The 23,145-nt window shown below is 46.8% G+C and overlaps 1 protein-coding gene across 1 annotated transcript in view; it reads right to left on the bottom strand.

Moving 5' to 3' along the window:
* Positions 1–322: 322 nt before the first annotated feature.
* KCNK1 (potassium two pore domain channel subfamily K member 1) overlaps positions 323–23,145 on the bottom strand; it is a 50,822-nt gene continuing 27,999 nt past the window's right edge. The window contains exons 2-3 of the mRNA XM_060033783.1: positions 5,959–6,354; positions 323–1,373 (exon numbers count right to left, since the gene is read on the bottom strand). Coding sequence (XP_059889766.1) covers positions 1,114–1,373; positions 5,959–6,354 — 656 coding nt within the window. The 3' untranslated portion in view covers positions 323–1,113. The remainder of the gene's footprint in view (positions 1,374–5,958; positions 6,355–23,145) is intronic.

Below are 23,145 nucleotides of genomic sequence, written 5' to 3' on the forward strand. Positions count from 1 at the left end.
AAAATTCCTAATAGCGTCCTGTGTACGGCATTTAAGTGTTGCCTTTATGGTTGCTACCAAAGAGTGCATACCTATTATCTACATGGAGGAAAACTTTTCTTGATATATTGAAGCATACGACTGCAACCAACTAACATTTTTATTTATTCAACTTATAAATTAAAAAAACTCTCGGACTCATTTGACAGAATCTGTTCGTTTGGAGCGTCTGTGTTCCGGTTCTGTGCTTTAGTACTAGGTGAGAGCAAATCATAATTCACTTTCAAAACAAAATATCTTAACTTTTTCTTCTTTTCTTTTTTTTTTCTTTACAAAATCATATTCTTTGTTACTTGTTCACCTCCAGAGAAGTGCTTACAAACATTTTAGACATTTGAGACCATACTACTGCGAGAGGGTAGAAACATTTATTGTAGCAGAATACTAAAGCAATTCACTCATAAGTGTGTTATTCCCCTTATTTTATTGCAGCAACTTTTGATTCTTCAGTATAAAGAGAAATCAAAAGGGAAAATCTCTACAGTCTTGGGTTAAGAAGTGTGCTGGGATCCGGTGACCTAAACCGTATGTACAGGATATAAACATATTTATACTTTATATGTACACAGTTAATGGTTATCTAGTCATTATAAATAGTAGGTTTAACTTAGAGTCTACAAAAATAATGATTTTAGATGGGCACATGCAAACCAGGACACATAAACTTATTTGTAAAACACATCTCTATGCTTTTCTTTTTTGCTTTTAAATATAAATGTCGCCATTTAACCATCAGCTAAATGATTTAAATGCAAATCCCAAAGTCCCCAACGAAAAGTATAAAATCTGCTTCTCTCCACAGAGGCACCCTGCTTCAAGTGTTGTTCACCTATTAGTAAAGTCGAGATAATTTTGTCACATATGAATGACGGGTACAGACCCCATTTTCTCGGATTTAAGACAGTCCTCCAGAGTAAGAGCTTCCTTTGCTCCATTATGCAAAAAATCTTGCAGACAGTAGATATTTGTTCAAATGTCACCTTGGCTTTTACATACTCAACAAAATGAGCAAAGTGAAGCCTCCGCCCACTGCCCTGAGCCTGCGCTCTGGGACAGCGCGGCAAAGCCCTAAGCCTACTGGTTCGCGGCACCGTCGGCAAAGGCCGGTGACTGGGGGGGCACAAAAGGCTCTTCCTGCTTCTGGTCCTCCTTCACGCTGGCCGCTTGGTCCGTGATGGAGGAGAAGGACATCTGGTCGTGCTCTATGATGTGCACTTGATCCTCCTCCTTGTCTTTCTTCACATAGAACATTTTTCTGAACTTCTTCAGCTCGTGGAGCTCACAGAAGGTTTCCAGAACCACCAACATGGCAATAAGACCCAGAAGCAGGTAACCTGTGTGAGAGAAATGACAGCGTCTCAGTGCGATCAAGCCACGCAAGACGCAACCCATCTGCTGATGAATAAATCCATTGCCACTTCTATAATTTCTAGGGATGTGTTGAATTCCATGGGTCAAAGAGGGACGACCCAGAGAAAAATGGAGAATGACTTAACCTCCTAGACCTAAATAGACGTTTCTCCAGAGAAGGCATACAGATGGCCAACAGGCACATGAAAAGATGCTCAATATCGCTAATTATTAGAGAAATGCAAGTCAACACTACAGTGTGGTATCACCTCACACCAGTCAGATGGCCGTGATTAAAATACCTACAGATAACAAATGCTGGAGAGGGTGTGGAGAAAAGGGACCCTCTTACACTGTCGGTGGGAATGTAGATTTGGTCCAGACACTATGGAAAACAGTATGGAGGTTCCTGAAAAAACTAAAAATAGAGCTACCATACGATCCTGCTATCCCACTGCTGGGCATATATCCAGAGAAAACTCTAATTTGAAAAGATGCATGCACCCCAATGTTTATAGCAGCTCTATTTACAATAGCCAAGACATGGAAGTAACCTAAGTGTCCATCGACAGGTGAATGGATAAAGATGTGGTACATATATACAATGGAATATTACTCAGCTATAAAAAAGAATGAAATAATGCCATTTGCAGCGGCAAGGATAGACCCAGAGATTATCAAACTAAGTGAAGTAAGTCAGAAAGAGAAAGGCAAATACCCTATGATGTCACTTATATGTGGAATCTAAAATATGACACAAATAAACTTATCAATGAAACAGAGACAGACTCAGACACAGAGGAAAGACTTCTGGTTGCCAAGGGGGAGGGATTGATTAGGAGTTTGGGGTTAGCAGATGCAAACGATTATATATAAGATGGATAAACAACAAGGTCCTACTGTACAGCACAGGGAACTATAGTCAACATTCTGTGTTAAACCATAACGGAAAAGAATATGAAAAAGAATGTATATCTGTATAGCTGACTCACTTTGCTATACAGCAGAAATTAACACAACATTGTAAATCAACTATACTTCAATAAAATAAATAAATTAAAAAAAAGAATGACTTAACCTTCTACAACCCTGGATGAGTCAGAATCACATGGTGTGATTCTGGGAAAAAAAGAAGTTGGGGCTGATAAGGCATTGTTAAAGAGAGATAACACACTGTACTCGCCCAAGGGCAACCTCCCCTCCACTGTATAATCAGTGCTTCTCAAAAAGCCAGTGACATTTCGGAAGAGTTTCTGACGTATTATCAGGAGTGCTTGGCACAAAGCTTGCCACCCTTTTCAGCACTCAATGCTTTTAGCAGTAGAAATTACAGTTTAAGCTAGATGAAAATTCCCTTAAGAATGGACGTGGAGGGACTTCCCTGGTGGTGCCGTGGTTAAAAAAACTCCACGCTCCCAATGCAGGGGGCCCGGGTTCAGTCCCTGGTGAGGGAACTAAATCCCACGTGCCGCAACCAAGAGTTCGCATGCCACAACTAAGGAGCCCGCATGCCACAACTAAGGAGCCCGCTTGCCGCAACTAAGACCGAGCGTGACCAAATAAATAAATAAATACTAAAAAAAAAAAAAAAAAGGAACAGATGTGGGTACTTACAAGGTCTTTGGGTGTGGTTATTTACACTTTCACTGGGGCCCTGCTAGCAGACTAAGCTTTCCATTATGTGACCAGTCGTTTCTGGGGCACACGGACCATTCCTCAAATACTATGTTTCTGACTCCAAAATGAAAGATAACCCGTTGCTTCAGGTAAAGTGCTATTCCTTGGAATCCATGATAGGAAAATGGTAATTTTAAGTCGATTCCAAGGCATTTAAAATCGGTTTTCAGAAAAAAAAATGGTTTTCATCAGGGAAAGGAACAAAAACACGAAAATGAAAACTCAAAGAGTAACAAAAATCCCAGTTTCATGACCCCAAATGGTAAAACGTTTGAGGACTATTTTCAGAAAATAAATGAACCAGGGAAGTCAGAATCGGTAGCATAACTGGAACAAGGAGGCTGATTACATCAAGAATGCAAAGTGACAGTTTTCTAGTATCTTTAGAATTTGGTTATTAGGGTTTGGTAATAAGATAGCATATTTTAGAAATAGCAATGACATTGTTAGTAGACTAATGGCTAATCTCCTCCTTTTCCTTTATGCACTATGTAGTCGAACTCTTGAGGGCTGACAAAAAGAGCCATGATGTTTCAGACAAAAGCTGCGGGACTTTAGCCTATCCACAAACTAATATACCTTTGGAACGTTCATTTGCTCCACCTGGCACACGCACTATTCAGAGAGCCTAAGAAAACTACAATTCACATGGAAACAAGCCTTAAAACGTTCTGTAAGGATTTAGTACTACATGAAACATTGAGGACATTAAACCGTTGGGCAAAATTTATGAGCAAACAATTAGCACAAGAGAAACGTAGAGCTAGCCACCATAATTAATTAAAGAAACGAATTCAACATCTCTTAAGTCATGAAAAACTTAAATTCAGAGGAGGTAAACATTTTACCCTAATGCAAGACAAGAAAGTCTTGCATTAGGTAATTCTGGTGGTACTGTAAACTCATAGGCCATTTGGAAAGCACTGGGTCAACATGATCTATGAGTCACCAAAGGGCATGTTCACTTTGGGTCAGCCAGCCCACTTCCTGGAAAGATAACAAAGTAGAAAAACATGTAAACATACAAAAGTATTTACTGCAGTATTATTTATAATGCCCCCCAACTGGAAGCAATCTAAATATTTGATGGAGGGCTTCCCTGGTGGCACAGTGGTTAAGAATCTGCCTGCCAATGCAAGGGACACGGGTTCGAGCCCAGGCCCGGGAAGATCCCACATGCCGCAGAGCAACTAAGCTGGTGCACCACAACTACTGAGCCTGAGCTCTAGAGCCCGCGAGCCACAACTACTGAGCCCGCGTGTCACAACTACTGAAGCCTGTGTGCCTAGAGCCCGTGCTCCGCAACAAGAGAAGCCACCGCAATGAGAAGCCCGTGCACCGCAGCGAACAGTAGCCCCCGCTCACCGCAACTAGAGAAAGCCCACGCGCAGCAACGAAGACCCAACACAGCCAAAAATAAATAAATAAATTTATTTTAAAAAACAATAAATAAATAAACAAACAAACAAATATTTGATCGAAGCAGGACTAGATGATGGTATAGGCACCAGATAAAATATTATGCGGATATTAAAGATAAATATGGTAAGTAGAGGAAATGTGCAATCACTCCTGTAACCACTTGGTAAATATTTATGGAACTTGTATGGTAGCCAGGCACTGCTGAAAGCACTGGGTGTTTATTAGTGAAGCCTTTGTCCTGAGTGAGCATGGTTTCATAGAAAAGCGAAAATACATACAGTTCAACTAATCCTTCTGTCAGGTTAAGACTACAGGATAGGGCCAGGCCAGAACATCTGGCTGCCTGAGTATGTACTGTGATTTCCTAGAAGACATGGCATGAGCTGAGTCTTGAAAAATTCCTGAGAAGGCAGAAATGAAAACTATACGTACAGGGGATGGTGGTGGTGAGATGAACTGGGAGACTGGGATTGACATATATACACTAATATGTATAAAATAGAGAACCAATAAGAACCTGCTGGATAAAAACATTCAATTCAATTAAATTCAAAAACAAAACTGTACATACAGTATGATGTAATTCTACACATTGTGGACAGACAGGAAACAGACACACAAAAATAAACAGTTTCTTGCCAATGGATTTCTAAGTTTTCCATGACATTATATTGACTTTTTAAAACATTGTTTAAGTTATAAGTCACTGGCCATCTGAATTTTATGCCTATTTTCCACATATAAAATTCTGAAAGCGGCAAACATGGTCTAACTTCTTCAAAAAAGAACCAGATGGACAAATGAGATGAGCAACTGGTTTACGATTTTCCTGGTAAATGAAAGAACATGATGGATTGCTAACAGGCTACATCCTAGTCCTGGTTTTCTTGAGCTTAAAATAGTTAATAAAGTAGAGCAATTTTTTTAAAGCAAAAGTTGATTATCGGGCTTCCCTGGTGGCGCAGTGGTTGGGAGTCCGCCTGCCGATGCAGGGGACACGGGTTCGTGCCCCGGTCCGGGAAGATCCCACATGCCGCGGAGCGGCTGGGCCCGTGGGCCGTGGCCGCTGGGCCTGCGCGTCCGGAGCCTGTGCTCCGCAACAGGAGAGGCCGCAACAGTGAGAGGCCCGCGTACCGAGAAAAAAATTTTTAAAAAGTTGATTATCAAGTTATTCTGTGTGGTGCATTCTTGTGCTGTCATTTATAGTGTCTCTTACATTACTAGTAAGAAATTGATGGGTACTTTTAAGGTGCCTGGGAAACAATAATTCTCAGTAATAAGGCTTTTGCTTAAAGCATTTTGAAAGGAATCATGATGAAATGAAAGTTATGGGAAGGTGGCAAAATGGAAAACTTATCCATGGAAAGCAGTCAGGGCTCTGATGAGCGGCTCTCCACGAGTGGGTGAGTGGAGCTTGGAATTGCCAACAGAGCCCCGGCGGGGGCAGAGTCCATGAACCCCAATACTCACACGTGATCCCAATCTTGTAGAGCTCCCTGAATTTTTGATTATAGCCCTCTCCGGGAACATAATCCCCGAGGCCAATGGTGCTCAGGGAAATGAAGCAGAAGTAAAAGGATTCCAGGAAGTTCCAGTCATCCTCCAGGAGGGAGAACACCGCGGCCGGGATGAAGAAGAAGCAGGACACAGTGATCACACCGAGAAGGACAGCGTGGACGATGGCCACCGCCTGCTTGGAGAAGCCCCAGCGGACGTGGAAGTAGAGGACTGGCCTGCGGGTGACGTGGATGGTGACACGCTGGACCACTGCCGTCAGGAACAGGAGGGTGAAAGGGATGCCGATGACCGAGTAGATGATGCAGAAGGCCTTGCCCCCGTCGGACAGGGGCACAGTGTGGCCATAACCTGAAAGGGGAAGAGGTGGAAAACACCGTATAAATAACACACGCCTGCCGTCCAGCCGTCCTCCCCTCCCACCCAGGAGATGAGCCAGACGAAATTTACGTTGGTCCTTCAAAGGCTGTATCCCGTTACTGCAGTAAGATTCAGCAGTGGCTGCCATACATTTGGGAAGTCCATCCCTCTGGGTCAGATCCACCCGGCTCTTCCCGACACATCCAAGCCTGGCGTTGAGGTCATTGTTAGGCTGAAACAGAAGCTCTGTGTGCGGGGGAGCTAACGCTTCGTCGTCTTAGGCCATCAGGGAAAATGCATGATAGGATGCCTCTGTGCCAGGAGGGTGTACCCCTCCCCACTCCGCTCCCCCCAACCCTCCCCAGGAGCCTCATTAGGACCCAAAGCCAGTACAGGCTTGCTCCGAAACACTAGAACCAGGCAGATGATGGTACAGTGGGAAGATGGGGGAAGACTCAGTGAGGATTACAGACATCAAGAAACAGGAAGATAAACGAAGATGAAAGCACACCGGGTCACAGGGCTGAGTGCTTCTTTTCAAATATTTTGTTCGATGATCTGGTTAAACGGCACATCCACAAACTGTTAACATTTTTTCCGCCTTGTCATTTCTGTAGGTTCCAAGATGCCATATAGTCCACAAAACAGACATAAAAAAACCCCACCCGTTAGGGTCAGTGGGTCAAAACCTATGTCTCTGATTTTCCACTAGGTTTCAGTCATTCCCAAATCAAGCTAGTCAAGAGACTTCATCTGACAAATGGCTGCAAGAGAGAAGCCAACGGACTGTTTTTAAAATCTCACAAGCCCTGGGGCTTCCCTGGTGGCGCAGTGGTTGAGAGTCCGCCTGTCGATGCAGGGGACACGGGTTCGTGCCCCGGTCTGGGAAGATCCCACATGTCGCGGAGCGGCTGGGCCCGCGAGGCATGGCCGCTGAGCCTGCGCGTCCGGAGCCTGTGCTCCGCAACGGGAGAGGCCACAACAGTGAGAGGCCTGCATACCGGAAAAAAATAAAAAATAAATCTCACAATCCCTTCATCCTGAAAGGATGCCCATGTCTGAACAAGTCTGTCCAGGAAAAAGCCAACTAAATGCATTTTTTCGGGTGAAATCAGCTTCTGAAAAAAAACCCTCACTCATGGGGTTATTATTGAAAAGTGGCTTCAAAACCTGATTTCTAAAATATATCCTGCTTAGAAATAACTCTGAAAAACCTTCAGCTTCAGATCTCCGGATTCTCTGCTTTATACCAGTTTCCAGGGGTACGGGGGGCGGCCCAGGTCTATGTGGCCACCAAGAAGCTGCCCCGGTTACTCCTGTGCCTGGCCTCAGCACGACAGTCAAGGTGGTTTATCCCAGAAGGTTATGAACGAATAGGGAGTCCCAGCAATCTACTGAAATTGTATCCACTTGAACATATCTCCACACCTGTGCATTTTCTGTAAAGAGATGCCAGAGCTCAGACGCTCAGAGGATTGAGAACCACTGTGCTGAGCATCGGGTCCTGAACCCATCTGGTCCTCGCACACCTGGCTGCTCCTGGAATGCTTCAGCTGATTCCGGGCGTGGTTAAAGAGGGAGATGAGTCAGTTAGGGTTTCCAGAGGGTAACATGAAGGATGGAGAAAGCTTGTCGAATTCTGTTCATGCAAAAAAAGGAAGCAGCAGAAATGTGAATGCCTCACTTTTGAGGAAAAACACATTACAGAGGAATCAGACTTTATAAGTAAAGCAGCCCATATCACAGAAGACAGGGGCCAATCAGAGCCATGCCAGGCATTAAGGAGGAAGGATATTTTAATGGTCAGAGATCTGGAAACAGAATCTGATCATGGAATCTTATTTAACACAACAAAGCTGACTGGAAAGTGATTCACAAATTTGGTAATGAGCCTCTGACCAAAAGTATCAGGAGACAACAGGGGAGCAAGCAGAGACTGTAAGGGATGGATTGACTTTGGCAGGAATTGTGTAGAGAAAACATAAGATTAGCTGAATTTGTTAGACTACGTAAAAGTCTTGAAGCCATGATTTTATTACTGTTTGGTAGCATTGCTATGAAGTATCTTCACTAAAAGTGTAACACACCTATTTCACATAGCCCACCTCTTCTGTAGCATCTGTTCCAATAAACTACACGATTTCAGTACTAGTAGAAAAAAAATTAATTTCTAGTTTTAAAATACTTTAGGCTACAGTTTTTACTCTCCAATGATAATAGCTCTTTTTATTAGAATCTTAACTAAACTTCCATTTACTAAAATGTTATCTCCAAGCCATAGAGATAATCATTACAAGACTCTAGGATGGCTGTCTGCAGTAATGCTTTTTTTTTTTTTCGGTCAGTAATGTGTTCCCACTAAGAGATTAAAAATCACTAAAGTGTAGGTGCCTCTTGAAAGCCAGTTTCTCCTTCTGATGTTTGCATAAATAATTTTTGTTAGTGGAAAGTACACTGTAAAATTTATATCTCATCTGCAGTCTCTACACTTTCAGTGCTTTACTGAGTACACAGCAATTCTTTTGCAATGGACAGTTGAATGCACCAGACAGAAACCTTCAGTCCTAGTGAATTATAATGAAGCAGTGAATAATTTACTCAAGTTCAGTCAACTGACTCCCCAGATAAATCGCAAAGCAAAGCTCATATTTTTATCTCAGAACCACATTAACATCCTTTACAAACTAGGAAGGATTTAGCAGAATGTTAATACCTTACTTATTTGGTGTTCCTTAAATTTTTCTAAGGCTATGCATATAATTTTGGGGCCCAAAAGATTGAGAATGGCAAAGTCTACTGGAAAAACGAACTTCAAAAACTTAGGATCCAGGGACGTCCCTGGTGGCGCAGTGGTTAAGAATCCGCCTGCCAATGAAGGGGACACGGGTTCAATTCCTGGTCCAGTAAGATCCCACATGCCGCGGAGCAACAAAGCCCATGTGCCACAACTACTGAACCTGCGCTTTACAGCCCGTGAGCCACAACTACTGAGCCTGCATGCCACAACTACTGAAGTCCGCGTGCCACAACTACTGAGCCCGCGAGCCACACTACTGAGCCCACGTGCCTAGAGCCCATGCTCCGCAACAAGAGAAGCCACCGCAATGAGAAGCCCACACACCACAACAAAGAGTAGCTCCCGCTCGCTGCAACTAGAGAAAGTCCGCGCACAGCAACAAAGACCCAACGCAGCCAAACATAAATAAATAAATAATATAATATAATAATATAATATTTTATATATATATATTTAAAAAACAAAAACTTAGGATACAGAGACGAAACTAGGATGTACAAATGTTCTAATAGAGTAGCCTCCTATCCCACGATTGCTGGGTTTTCTGTTCTGATTCTGCACCTGTAGGGCAGGTAGGAGGACATGTATCATGCGGGTGAGGGCGTAGGGGGCGCATCACACCGATGACAGTCTCCCAAGAAATCTGGCTTCGCCATCTGTCACTCTAACTAAACAGCCCTGACATGAGGCTAGCTAACATCCAATTTGGAGCCACGCCATGCTGGACACGGGCCTTCTAGTTTTTCTTGTGTTTACATCCTCCTGAATGAGATCCAAGAGAACCTCTGTGGGCTCCTATTCCGTCCATTACAGCAAGTCACAAACGTGCAATTTCTTCACATGCACCTGATGCTTTTGAGAGAAGTGCCGCTCACCACTACCTCTTGTGGTGACCCTGCCCGTATAAAAAAATACTCTTGGGAATTCCCTGGTAGTCCAGTGGTTAGCAGTCCGAGCTCTCACTGCTGAGGGTCCGGGTTCAATCCCTGGTTGGGGAACTAAAATCCCACAAGACATGTGGCACGGCCAAAAAAAAAAAACAAACCAACCTCTCATTTATTCATATTATTTAATATAACATGGTACAATGTATGCACACTCCATCTGGAATCCTTGCCTACAAATAAATACACAACTGCAGAGGCACCAGTCAAATGTGATAGGATGCCCTGTGGCCCAGAGGATGAGTTATATTCCAAAGAGGCTCACATAAACATCAGCTGAAAGTTTCCATCAAAACTGTATGTTGTAAAAAAATGATTCATTCTTCAATATGGAAAGTACATTTTCATTGGAAAACTTCACAGAATACTGATGAAAAGGTCCCTTGACCACCCACCTCCTCTTCAACTCCAGGTCTCCAGAGGTGACTGTTATGAGTCTGTAGCCAATAGTTCCTGAAATTTTTCAAAGCATTTAGCTCCATATACATAGATTTCCAGAAAAACACAGTTTTAGTTTATTTCTATCATGAATAGTATACCGCATGCATGACTGTTCTGCTACTGTTTTCTTTCTGATGATTCTGCTTCAACATGTAGTTTTTCACCGTTTGCTACCTGCTTATTGACCGTTTGTTCTACATTATCCAATCAAAAAGATTTAATTTTCTAATTTCAATTTTTCAGCGAGCAACCTGGCCAACTTTGGGATTCCTATTATGAATGCTTTCTTTTCTAAGCATTAACAACTTTCAGGGTTCATTACCTGTCACTCTAAAACCACGTGCTTACAAATGAACTTATTTACAAAACAGAAATGAACTTATTTACGGATATCGAAAACAAACTTATGGTTACCAAAGAGGAAATGTGGTGGGGGGGGAATAAATCAGGAGCTTAGGATTAACATACATACACTACTGTATATAAGACAGATAACCAACAAGGACCTACTGTAGAGCACAGGGAACTCTACTCAATATTCTGTGATAACCCATGTGAGAAAAGAATCTGAAAAAGAATGCACATATGTATATGTATAAACGAATCACTTTCGTTGTACACCTGAAACTAACACAACATTGTAAATCAACTAGACTCCAATAAAATTTTTAACTAAATAAAAAATAAAATATGTGTTTATTCATTTTACCCCTTACACTAGTCCTATGAATACTATCTAGTGCTAAGTGATCCCAACTGTTTCATTTCTATATGTTTTCTTTTCCCTCGCACTGTTTAATTTTTTAATCTCTTGAATGATGTTTTTTAGCTCTAGAGTTCAAATTACAAAGATCTTTCCCTTTTTCCTTTTTCATATTTTTAGACCTTCTTCAATCTATTTTTTTTTTTTTTTTTTTTTTTTTTTTTGCGGTGCACGGGCCTCTCACTGTCGTGGCCTCTCCCGTTGCGGAGCACAGGCTCCGGACGCGCAGGCTCAGCGGCCATGGCTCACGGGCCCCGCCGCTCTGCGGCATGTGGGATCTTCCCGGACCGGGACACGAACCCGCGTCCCCTGCATCGGCAGGCGGACTCTCAACCACTGCGCCACCAGGAAAGCCCCTCAATCTATTTTTAAGACATGTATCCCTATAATGTCTTCTCCCACCAGCCTCTCCCTATCCTCACAAGCCAAGATCACCTTATGAAGCCCTGCTTCATGAAATCGAAATTATCAGAGGCGTAAATGAAAGTTGCGGAAACTTGGGCTTCCCTGGTGGCGCAGTGGTAGAGACAGGTAGAGACCTGTTCCCTCTGAAAGAGAATCAGCTCTTAATCTCTCTGTACCTTCCCCAGCACCAGCTTGCTCAAGTGGCCACCTACTGAGCACTGTCACTTAATCCCCTTGTTAGGTTACCAGAGGCGCAAGAGGGTAGCACGTGACCCAATAGCCAATATGAGATCATCACCAGATTAGTTCCGGTTTTCAGTATAGCTTTCCCAGGATTCCACGCAGCCCCATGTATTGTGGTCCCCCAGAAGGGAACAGACGAGGCAGGGTAAACAGGCTTAGGGCTGCCTAGTTGGAGTCATTTCAGGGGGCTCTGGCATGCAGGGGCTGGCCCTAGTTGTCTGGTACCCGGCCCTGGGGTAGTCCCCTGGTACGAGGGCGGCGGGAGAGTATCTCAGAGAGACAGCCCGATAAAGGAGGTGCTGGGGTGAGGGCTCTGGACTGGCTGGTTTGGATAGGAAAAGCACACTCACAGGTGGGCCCTTTACCATCTCGGGATTGGGTAAGCCTGGGAGGGGCAGTTCCTGCAGGATCAACAAGGCCCCAAGATTCCAGAGCATCACAATAAAGAGACACGTCATACAGAAGGAGAGCGAAACCAGAGCCTGCCTCTAGGGAGGCACGCCCGTCGGGCTGGCCCAGAAGCAGTGCCAAGCCTGAGCTTATTCTAGCAACCAAACCAGGAAGAATCCAGCGCAGTGGATATGGGAATGGGGAGATGAGCTTGAGAGCATTTAGAAAAAGTCAGGGAATAAGGTCAATACGTAATTACAATGACACTTCATGATACTTCAAATTCCTAGAACCTTCAAAGTATCCTCGGGACCTCCCTGGCGGTCCAGCGGTTACGACTCCGCACCTCCAATGCGGGGGACGTGGGTTCCACCCCTGGTCGGGGAACTAAGATCCCACGTGCCGCGTGGTACGGCCAAAAAAAAAAAAAACCCTCATATTTGGTCCTTGTTAACTCTGGTCTCCCCTGCAGACCTGGGAAGAGTGTTCCGAAGAGAAAATGAATGTAAAGCAGTTGGTACGTTATGACCCAGGCATTTGCTTTGTAAGTGTCGTCTCCTTTAATCTTCACATCAGCTCTTTGAGATAAGCATGCCAAGTCCCTATTTTACGGAAAAAGAGACACTGAGATCAGACCGTTTCCCGAAGTTCCAAGAGCAAGCTCGCGGCAGAGGCAGGATTTGAACCGTGTGTTTACCAATCTTTTAAATCAGGCCATAGGGGCTGTGATGAGGGGTAACTGGGAAACACAGAGGAGCGATGATGGCTGACGACGTGGGCAATAAAAGCTGGAGAAATCCCTGTGTGTTCCCAAATCACGGAATACTCGGAGACAGATCAGACCTAACGCAATGACCACAGGGCATGGCTAACCTGTGCTGGGAGCTCCCAGAAACTCACCCTGCCCTGAGGGTCCGGGGCCCTGGGTGAGAGCTAGGCTATGATAAAAGAAATGTTCACATACTGAGATTTAGGGAGGTCGTTCTGGCTAATACAAGAGATAACTTGAATTTTATGCTAACTAAAAATAGCCTGTTTGGGCTTCTCTGGTGGCACAGTGGTTAAGAATCCGCCTGCCAATGCAGGGGACACAGGTTGGAGCCCTCATCCAAAAATATCCCACATGATGCAGAGCAACTAAGCTCGTGCGCCACAACTACTGAGCCTGCGCTCTAGAGCCCACGAGCCACAACTAGTGAGCCCGTGTGCCACAACTACTGAAGCCCACGAGCCTAGAGCTCGTGCTCTGCAACAAGAGAAGCCACCGCAATGAGAAGCCCACGCGCTGCAACGAAGAGTAGCCCCCGCTTGCCGCAACTGGAGAAAGCCCGCACACAGTAACAAAGACCCAACACAGCCAAAAATAAAATAAATAAAATAAAATAAATAAATAAACTTAAAAAAAAACCAACCTGTTTGTGGCCTGTCAAATCTACATTGTACATCTGCTTTAATTTTTAAAGAAAAGGGCACACTGACCAGAAGTAAAGAATGTCCAGACAAAACACAAAGATTAAATGCCTCCCTTCCTGGGATACCAAGGCTGGGGCTCCTTTGATGACAAGCCTGCCTTCGCAGGTGCTAAGGCTGTGCTGACTCGCTGTGCATGTGCTGGTCTGTTTCTTTTAAACCTTGAAGGAATGGATCCCTGACTTGTTTGACGTTCTTTGTTCTGACAAGATATAAAACTGTGTCGAAAACCATGCTTCTCTGGAGCAGTTTCTCAGAGTCATATGCGAAGCTGGCTCCCGGGCTATAGTCCTCAGATGGCTCAGATAACACTCTTTTCTATTCTTATTATTGATTGTTTATTGATTTTTTTTCATCGACAGCTATCTAGGCAGCACACTGGCCTGTCCTGATTCTCCCCTGGACCTGAGACTTCTGCTTGGTCCAGTCTGTTTCTAATTCACTGTTTTTCTGGGGGGTTTTTGTTTTGTTTTTTTGTTTTGTTTTGTTTTGTTTTTAAAATATTTATTTATTTGGTTGTGCCAGGTCTTAGATGCGGCACGTGGGCTCCTTAGTTGAGGCACGCGGGCTCCTTAGGTGTGGCACGCGGGCCCCTTAGGTGCGGCACGCGGGCTCCTTAGGTGCGGCACGTGGGCTCCTTAGGTGAGGCACGCGGGCTCCTTAGGTGCAGCATGCATGTGGGATCTAGTTCCCTGACCAGGGATAGAACCCGGGCCCCTGCATTGGGAGCGCAGAGTCTTATTATCCACTGTGCCACCAGGGAAGTCCCTGTTTCTAGTTCACTGCTGCCTTTGCCTTGGGGTTACTCTCAGTATTTCTTTCCACCTCTGTTCCCCTTTGAGCTAATGCGGAAGAAATGTTTAGGTCACCCCTGGTCTGCCTGGTCCCGATTCCACGAGAACAGGGATGAGAGGGTTCATACCCCCCCCGATGAGTGCCCTCCACACCAGCCTCTTGCAGACGTTACAGCCGGTTACAGAGGACGCTCTACATCCACGGGCCCGGCATTCTCACCCCGGCTGCTGCTGCCGTGCGTGAGGCAGCACCCCGTCCCCGCTCCTTGTGTAGGGGTCAGCATACCTGTGCAGGCCCCCGCTCCCCCCCGTGTGTCTGTCACACACAGACCTACCTTCCACCCCTGGGACCTCTGACGAAAGAGCTGGAATCCTGATCTAGAGCCTGATTGTTGTGCAAAACAGCGCGGCTGAGGAATCACACGTCATATTCTAGTCTGTCTTCTTGTGATTTCTTTTTCGTTTCCTCTCTCACCCATTCCTGACCACGTCTTAGAAATGTCTGACAACAGGAAAACAATGAGAAGAAAAACTGAAGGAAGCAACAGAACAAGGGTCTAGTCCTTCCGAAAGCGCCAGTATTTTAAACAAGCCTTTCTCGTCGTATTTCCTCCACCTGCCACTTCCCTCAGGTGCGCCTTTGGGTTTGACCTAATTATCCTGCAGCCACTACTTCCCTGAGGTCTAAAGTTCTAAGACTGTAAAGGCTTCCCAGTCACGCACTTTTAGAACAGGGTTTGAAAATTCATGCTGGTAGGCATCTTCCCCCGGGGCACGGATGCTGTGCAGACAATTCCAATTTCTTTTCCCCTAGGAACAGCAGGCACCTTGCCCCGTGGAAGACAGGGTAAAGGTGAAGGAAAAAGTGCTGGAGGACAGAAGAAGACACACCATATACTTGACCCTGAATCTCCAAGCCCCGCCATGCAGATAAGCAGCATAGCTCCTGTCTGGCCCCAAGCCTAAATCCAGGCTAGTAGTGGTCCTAAACTCTTGTCTGGTGTAAAGGGGTGGAGGGGCCCTGGATGCCTGGACCAAACCACCCCTCGCTTTACAGAGACTCAAAGCAGTGACGTCCCAAGGTTTTCTGGCAGGAAAACACAGGTGTCTACTTCACCTTGGTGGAAAAGTCTCTATACCTTTGAAAGGCAGAGGTTCCTGGAATAAACTTTCTCTTTCTCTTCCATTGGACCTTAAAGACTCTGATGCTCTTGAACATTGAGAAAACAGGGAGAAAAGTGCAAACAAAAAAAGTCCTTTGCAGGCTTCCCTGGTGGCGCAATGGTTGAGAGTCCGCCTGCCGATGCAGGGGACGCGGGTTCGTGCCCCGGTCCGGGAGGATCCCACATGCCGCGGAGCGGCTGGGCCCGTGAGCCGTGGCCGCTGAGCCTGCGCGTCCAGAGCCTGTGCTCCGCAAAGGGAGAGGCCACAACAGTGAGAGGCCCGCGTACCGCAAAAAAATAAATCAATTAAAAAAAAAAAAAAAGTCCTTTGCAATACCACATGTGTAAACCAAAGGTGGTGCTTAGGGAAACGGGCCGAGGAATCTGACATCCTAAATTTGAATCCCGGCTTTGCTTCTGACTAGCTGCGTGACCCTGCAAAACGTTATGCCTTCATTTCCTCATCTGTCAAATATGAACAATAGCTCCTACGTCTTGGAGGTGTGATTAGGATGCCACCAAAGCATCCATGCACAGATGCTGGTACCCAGGAAGTTCAGAGCAAGTAAACTCTTCTGTGGATGCTGAAAACACTACCTGAATTCTCTCGACAATATGTACGCTCTTCCAGACTGGCCACTAGGCGTGTGAGAAGACGTCTGTATTCTCTCCTGTCTTCTGCCCACATTTTCATTTTCCCTCCATCCTTCAACACTCCTCTACCACACTGATGGGTAAAGCAGGCCCTGGTGACAGCGAAACACCTAACAACAGCACTCAGGGACAATCTGACACACAGGACTTTGTGGCCTCTCTGTAGCTGGGGACAACACTAACGACCCCCATTCCAACAGAAAAATCCAAAGGCTCCCTCTCAACTTCTCACTCCCTTCACTGTCAACGGCCCAGTAAGGCCCCATTCACCACAACCACGTTCCTATGGGTAGACCCCAGGAAATTCCAATGATTAAAGGTAGGTGAGACCCCTCCCACAAAGTTTCTCTACTAGGTGGTATGTTCTACAAAGAAAAGAGGCACTACATAGCCACACAACCTATGGTTAGCACAGGGAAGTTCAAGTTCTCTCTCCTTTAGGTACTGCAACAAGCAGTTACTTGAAAGGCTGGGCGGAGGCGGATACCACACTCTCTGGAAGCCAGATTTCTACCACCTTCTGGTCCAATCAGGTGACAGAATCCTCAGGATGCTTGGTGAAGTGGCAGAGCATTGAAGACGGCCGAGTCCTCGAGCCGGAATGCCATGGTGAAGGATATCCATTTGCTGGGTTCTAAAGGTTTTATACCCCCTCGTGCAAGAGGAGATGAAAAACACCTCTAGTCAACCTACGTAACTTGAATGAAAAGCCATCCACGTTACCCATGAAAACACTTGTAGTAATCCTTATGCTAATTCATGGACTCTAGTCTATACTTAGGCCTTGCTGAGAGCTCGGGAGAGCGGATTCCTAGTTACGGTCTCTCAAATGCTAACTAACTTCCCCTGGAGTACATGTTCCTAATCAGGGAACTTCACATGCTAACTCCCTGCCTCTGGACTACAGACGAATTGATAGGAACGCCATCACACCATCGATATGGGAACACACAACACCTCTGTGCTCCTCTTAGGGCCTGACGTGACTTGACTTTTCCTTCTAGCAAATCTCACTTCTCTCAGCTCTGGGTCAAGGCCCAGTCGGCACAGGACCTCCTTCAGGAACACCCGTGAGTGGGTCTTCCACAGGGTGAGGCTCGCCTTGCTGCCTTGGTCCCAGGGCAAAGCCACATGCATCCGTCAAGGACACGTGCCTTGGTTACCGGAAGCCACTGAGGTCAGGGTCACATCACCGCAGCATCGCTTAGCCGAAACTTACTAACCCAATATGCCAGGGAAAACTCAAAAGCGGGTGGGGGAGGTGTGTGGGATGCAGGAGATAAGAATGGGAAGATTCAGCGTGTTGACAGCTGGCTTGTGGGTACACGGAGGATCCGTTATGCAACTCTCTCTGATTCTGTCTATATTTGAAAATAACCTAGAAGGACAGACTTAAAAGTTAAGGCTTTGATGTGTGGATGTAAGAACAGTTTTCCATCTACGTAACAGCGAGGAGGACATTCTAGATTTTTCTTTACTCCTTGAAATCCTGTTTTGGTACAGAGCAGTGCTGGAAGTTAGCACATGAACAGAAGATCAATTAGGACACAGAGGTGTGGCACTCAGAGACATGAAGATACAAATGTGCTTTTTAAACTGTTACAGGGACTTCCCTGGTGGCCCAGTGGCTAAGACTCTACGCTCCCAATGCAGGGGGCCCGGGTTCAATCCCTGATCAGGGGACTAGATCCCACATGCATGCCACAACTAAGAGTCCACATGCTGCAACTAAGAGTCCACATGCTGCAACTAAAGATCCTGTGTGCCACAACTAAGATCCAGGGCAGCCAAATAAATAAATGAATGAATTAATGAATGAATAAATAACGGTGCTGGAATTATATATTTAAAAAAATAAATTGTTACAAGTCTGTAACAATTCCATAATCTCCTTGAACAGATGGCTTAACACCTCCCGTTGTGCTTGGAGAGCACAAACTCCCAGGCTGTAGGCAGCTCAGACGTGTGTGGGCCGGATGGATGGGGGGATGTCAATTCTGCAGCTTCCTCAGGAGAACTGCCAGGGGGCCCATGCACACCTGCTGTCTGCTCCTAGATGGGGGACACAGTTCTCAGGTCCATCTGCCAGCCTTGGGGCGGTGCGGGGGGGGAGTTGCAGCGGTGCGGCCCAGGGAGCACCTCCTGTCCTGGCAACCCATCACTGATGAGCAGCGTTCCAGAAAATGCTATTTCTCTAAGGCTGAAGGAAGTGCAATCGGCTCCAACACGGCTCCCCACAAATGCTGGGCCTGACTTCACTCTCCTGTGAAACTCCCGGGGCAGGGGGACAGGATTCTTGGGGCGGGGGTGGGGGGCAAGCACTAGAGCGGAACAGAGGATTTGCAGCCGGAACCCAAAAGCAAGGCAGCCCTCCCGGCTCGGCATCGGGGGAGGGGGAGCCCTGAGGACAGAGCAGGGCAGAGGCAGGGGGGTGAGGGCGGTCCGGGTGGCGGGACTGCGGGGGGCGTGTAAAGGGCCAAGCTCTCCCAGCCACCCCGGTGGCTCAGGTGCCCTCCTCCCAAGGGACCCCCAGATGTGGACCTAGCTCTCCCCGGGGGGGGAGCTGTGTCTGCCTTAAGGCGATTTCAGCCCTAAGTTCCAACTGATGTCTGCTGAGCCCTGAATGTGTTCCAGGCAGCGGGGTTTGACAACCTCATTTACATTCAGGTACGAAGTCATTCAACTAGAACCACCTTGCTCAAGAGAAACCACATAAAACTCACTGATCCCCCAGCCTGGGGAGAGGATCCCTCTGTAGCAAAGGCAGACTGAAAAGAAAAAGATTTACGTGAATGGAAACAGAGGCGCAGATGACACACCCACTTATAAAGCTGACACCTTAATAAGGGGATTCGGGTACCACATTCCCAAAGATGAAACACTGGGCTCAAAAGAGTCACTTTGAATAGAATTTTCTAGCTCACAGATATGCTGGATTTTAAGCGGGGAAAGGAGAAGGAACAGGTCCGTCAGAGGCCTCCCTCACTGGTCCAGGTTTGCTGGGAAGATCTGTGGACCCAAACGCACTTCCCTCTACTGGTTCAATATGACCTCCATCTAAACCACTGTGTTGAAACAGGTCTGTCTCCTCCAGGTCACCAATGGCTTCCATCTCGCGAAATCCCCCCAATAGTTCTATTCTCACGTTTCTCAACTTCTAAGCGCCATTTGGCCAAGCTGACGGCCCCCTTGAAACAGTTTCTTCCCTTGGCTTCTCCCTCTCACTCGCTGTCTCCCGGCTCACAGGCCCTTCTCAGGGTCCTTCACTGGTCCTTCCTCCGTGGTGAGCGTACCAGACTCCAGCCCTCCAGGACTCACCCCTCGTACTCTGTCTACACTCACTGCCAACCCCAGACGACAGCCCCCTGGAAGCAGAGGGGGATCAGAGTCGAGCCTGCTTGTGACCCAACAGCAGCGTCACATCTTTGAGGCAGCTCTGCCTTGGATGATCGCATCCAGACTCGAGGCTTTAAGTACCATTTTACGCCTGTGGTTCTTCAACCTGGCTGCGCATCAGCTTCACCTGGGGGCTCTTAAATACCTCAGAGATGTCACTTCAACTGGTCTGGGATGAAGTGCAGATGCTGGTATATATATATACATATATATATATTTTAGAAGATGTTGGGGATAGGAGTTTATTAATTAATTTATTTATTTTTGCTGTGTTGGGTCTTCGTTTCTGTGCGAGGGCTTTCTCTAGTTGTGGCAAGCGGGGGCCACTCTTCATCGCGGTGTGCGGGCCTCTCACTATCGCGGCCTCTCTTGTTGCGGAGCACGGGCTCCAGGGTGCGCAGGCTCAGTAGTTGTGGCTCACGGGCCACTTGCTCCGCGGCATGTGGGATCCTCCCAGACCAGGGCTCGAACCCGTGTCCCCTGCATCGGCAGGCGGACTCTCAACCACTGTGCCACCAGGGAAGCCCTGGTATATATTTTTAAGCTCCCCAAGAGACTCCAACATACAGCTAGGATTGAGGACCACTGATCTATATACTACAGTGATGGCTCCCAAATTGACTTGTCTTGTTTTCTGAGCTTTCAATTTATGCCTAACATCCTATTCAAAATCCTGTCTTGGATGTGATACAGGCATCTCAAAATTAGTGTGTCCACAAAAGATGACTCGATTATGACATACTTAGGGGACCACCTCTGCCCTCATCATCACCCCTCACCCGGAAAGCCTCAGCCCAAATCTGCCCCTTCCCTAGCCTAGTCTTCCTCGTTTCAGGAAACAGTACTGGCATCTGGTTCATTCTTCAGGCCAAACACCAAGGCGATTTTTAAAAAATTCTTCTTTCCCTTCTCCGCAACCTCTGATCGATCAGCAAATCCTATTGGTTTCACTTCCAAAATATGTTCTAAAGCAGATCGCTTTTCATCATTCTCCCTGCTGCTGGATTCATGGCCCATGGTTTTTCTCCTGCGTCCCTTTATCAGTCTCCCACTTCCCCTCACGATTCCACTCCCCCAGCCGCTGATGTGTGCCAAAGCTATTAAGACACTTGGCGTTAGCGCCCTGTAGCTGCCTTGAAAAGCCGACTTGGCGGCTTAAAACGGCAGAAGTGTATCTTCTCCCAGTCCTGGGGGCCAGGGGTCTGAAATCAAGATGTTGGCAGGGCCGCACTGCCTGCAAAGGCTCTGGGGGAGGATCCTCCGTGCTCTCCCAGCTTCTGGTGGCTCCAGGCCTCCAGGAAGGTGGTGTCCTGGCTTGTGGCCGCATCACTCCATGTCTAACTCCACCTCCACCTGGTCTTCCCTCTGCATCGTCTCCTTTTCTGTCTCGTATCACGACATCTGTTACAGCATTCAGGGCCCATACGGACGACCTCACCTCGAGATCTTTAACTCAGCTACATCTGCAAGGACGCTCTTTACAAATAACATCACAGGATCCAGGGTTAGGACCTGAACATAAACTGGGGGCACGCGGGGGGCACCATTCCACCCACTTCAATACTATAAGGTTAGCTTTTTTTTTTTGTGGTACGTGGGCCTCTCACTGTTGTGGCCTCTCCCGTTGTGGAGCACACGCTCCGGACACGCAGGCTCAGCGGCCATGGCTCACGAGCCCAGACACTCTGCGGCATGTGGGATCTTCCCGGACCGGGGCACGAACCCGTGTCCCCTGCATCGGTAGGCGGACTCTCAACCGCTGCGCCACCAGGGAAGCCCTGCTTTTTTTAAAAAAACAAAACTACTTCTCAGACAGCTCTGCTAAACCCAACAGCGGTACAGAAGGCTGACAGATTACAGGGAGCACTTCCTTTTTTTTTTTTCTTTTTTTAATTAATTAATAAATGAATTTATGTTTTTGGCTGCGTTGTGTCTCCATTGCTGCGTGCGGGCTTTCTCTAGTGAGGTGAGTGGAGGCTACTCTTCGTTGCGGTGCGCGGTCTTCTCATTGCAGTAGCTTCTCTTGTTGCGGAGCACGGCCTCTAGGCGCACGGGCTTCAGTAGTTGTGGCACACAGGCTCAGCAGTTGTGGCTCACGGGCTCTAGAGTGCAGGCTCAGTAGTTGTGGCACAAGGGCTTAGTTGCTCTGTGGCATGTGGGATCTTCCTGGACCGGGGCTCGAACCCGTGTCCCCTGCACTGGCAGGCGAATTCTCTTTTTTTTAATATGAATTTTATTTTTTTTGAATTTTATTTTTTACCCAGCAGGTTCTTATTAGTTATCTATTTTATACATATTGGTGTATATATGTCAACCCCAATCTCCCAATTTATCCCACCCCGCCACTTTCCCCCCTTGGTGGCCATACATTTGTTCTCTATGGCAGGCAGATTCTTAACCACTGCGCCACCAGGGGAGTCCCTAACGTCATGTTTGAATAATGAAAATCGTATCACATCACCCCTTGGATTAGAATCCTCTAATGACTTTTCACTGCAAGTACTGGAAATAGAACACAATCTTTAATTCCTTGCTATAGCTTATTGGACTCTGAAGATCTGGCCCCTGGCTACTCCTCTGCCCAAACTTCCTACTACTACCCCCCTCATATACTACTCTCTGGAAAACACCGGCCTCTTGTCTCTTCTTCCAAAAGTTTGAGCTCCGTCACAGGAGTGGCTCCTTTTCTTCATTCAGGTCTCAGAACAATATCACTGCCTGAGAGAGGGCTCCAGGGCACCCTCTCGAAAGTGGTCCCATCCCCTCCATCACTCTGAAGCCACTACCCCATCTCAGTTTCCTGTCTCGCGCCAAACACCGCCTTACGTAGTTACATACTAAGATGTCTTGTTGACTGTTCCGTGCCCAAGTGCCCAGAAGAGCCGCCTGGTCAGTCGGGTGCACTGAATAACTGTTTGTGGACTATATGGATTAGTAGGGTATCTGTTTAAGAAGCACCGTGAACGCCCCTGAGATGGGTGGCAGTTTTATTGTCAAGACACGTGAACTTCGAAAACTCCTTTGGGATTGTGGCAGCACAGCTGATTCTGTCTTATTTACACTTTCCCTCCAGGGTCCAAATGGTCTACACTGAGCGTGGCACGGGGGAGAGGTGAACTCAGATGACGCCGGGTCCGGAGACGGTGTGAGCTGTGGTGTATACGGATTCAGCCACATCACGCCGTGCCATAACGGGGGTGACGTGGGGACAAGCAGAAGCGGCCAAAGGCCCCATGGACAGCCCACACCCAGCTGAGTTCAGGTCTCCACACCTCCTCTGACCTCTGCAAACAGGGAATGACAGGGTATCACAGTCCGAGGA

The sequence above is a fragment of the Delphinus delphis genome, chromosome 16, assembly GCF_949987515.2.
Source record: "Delphinus delphis chromosome 16, mDelDel1.2, whole genome shotgun sequence".
Taxonomy (NCBI): domain Eukaryota; kingdom Metazoa; phylum Chordata; class Mammalia; order Artiodactyla; family Delphinidae; genus Delphinus; species Delphinus delphis.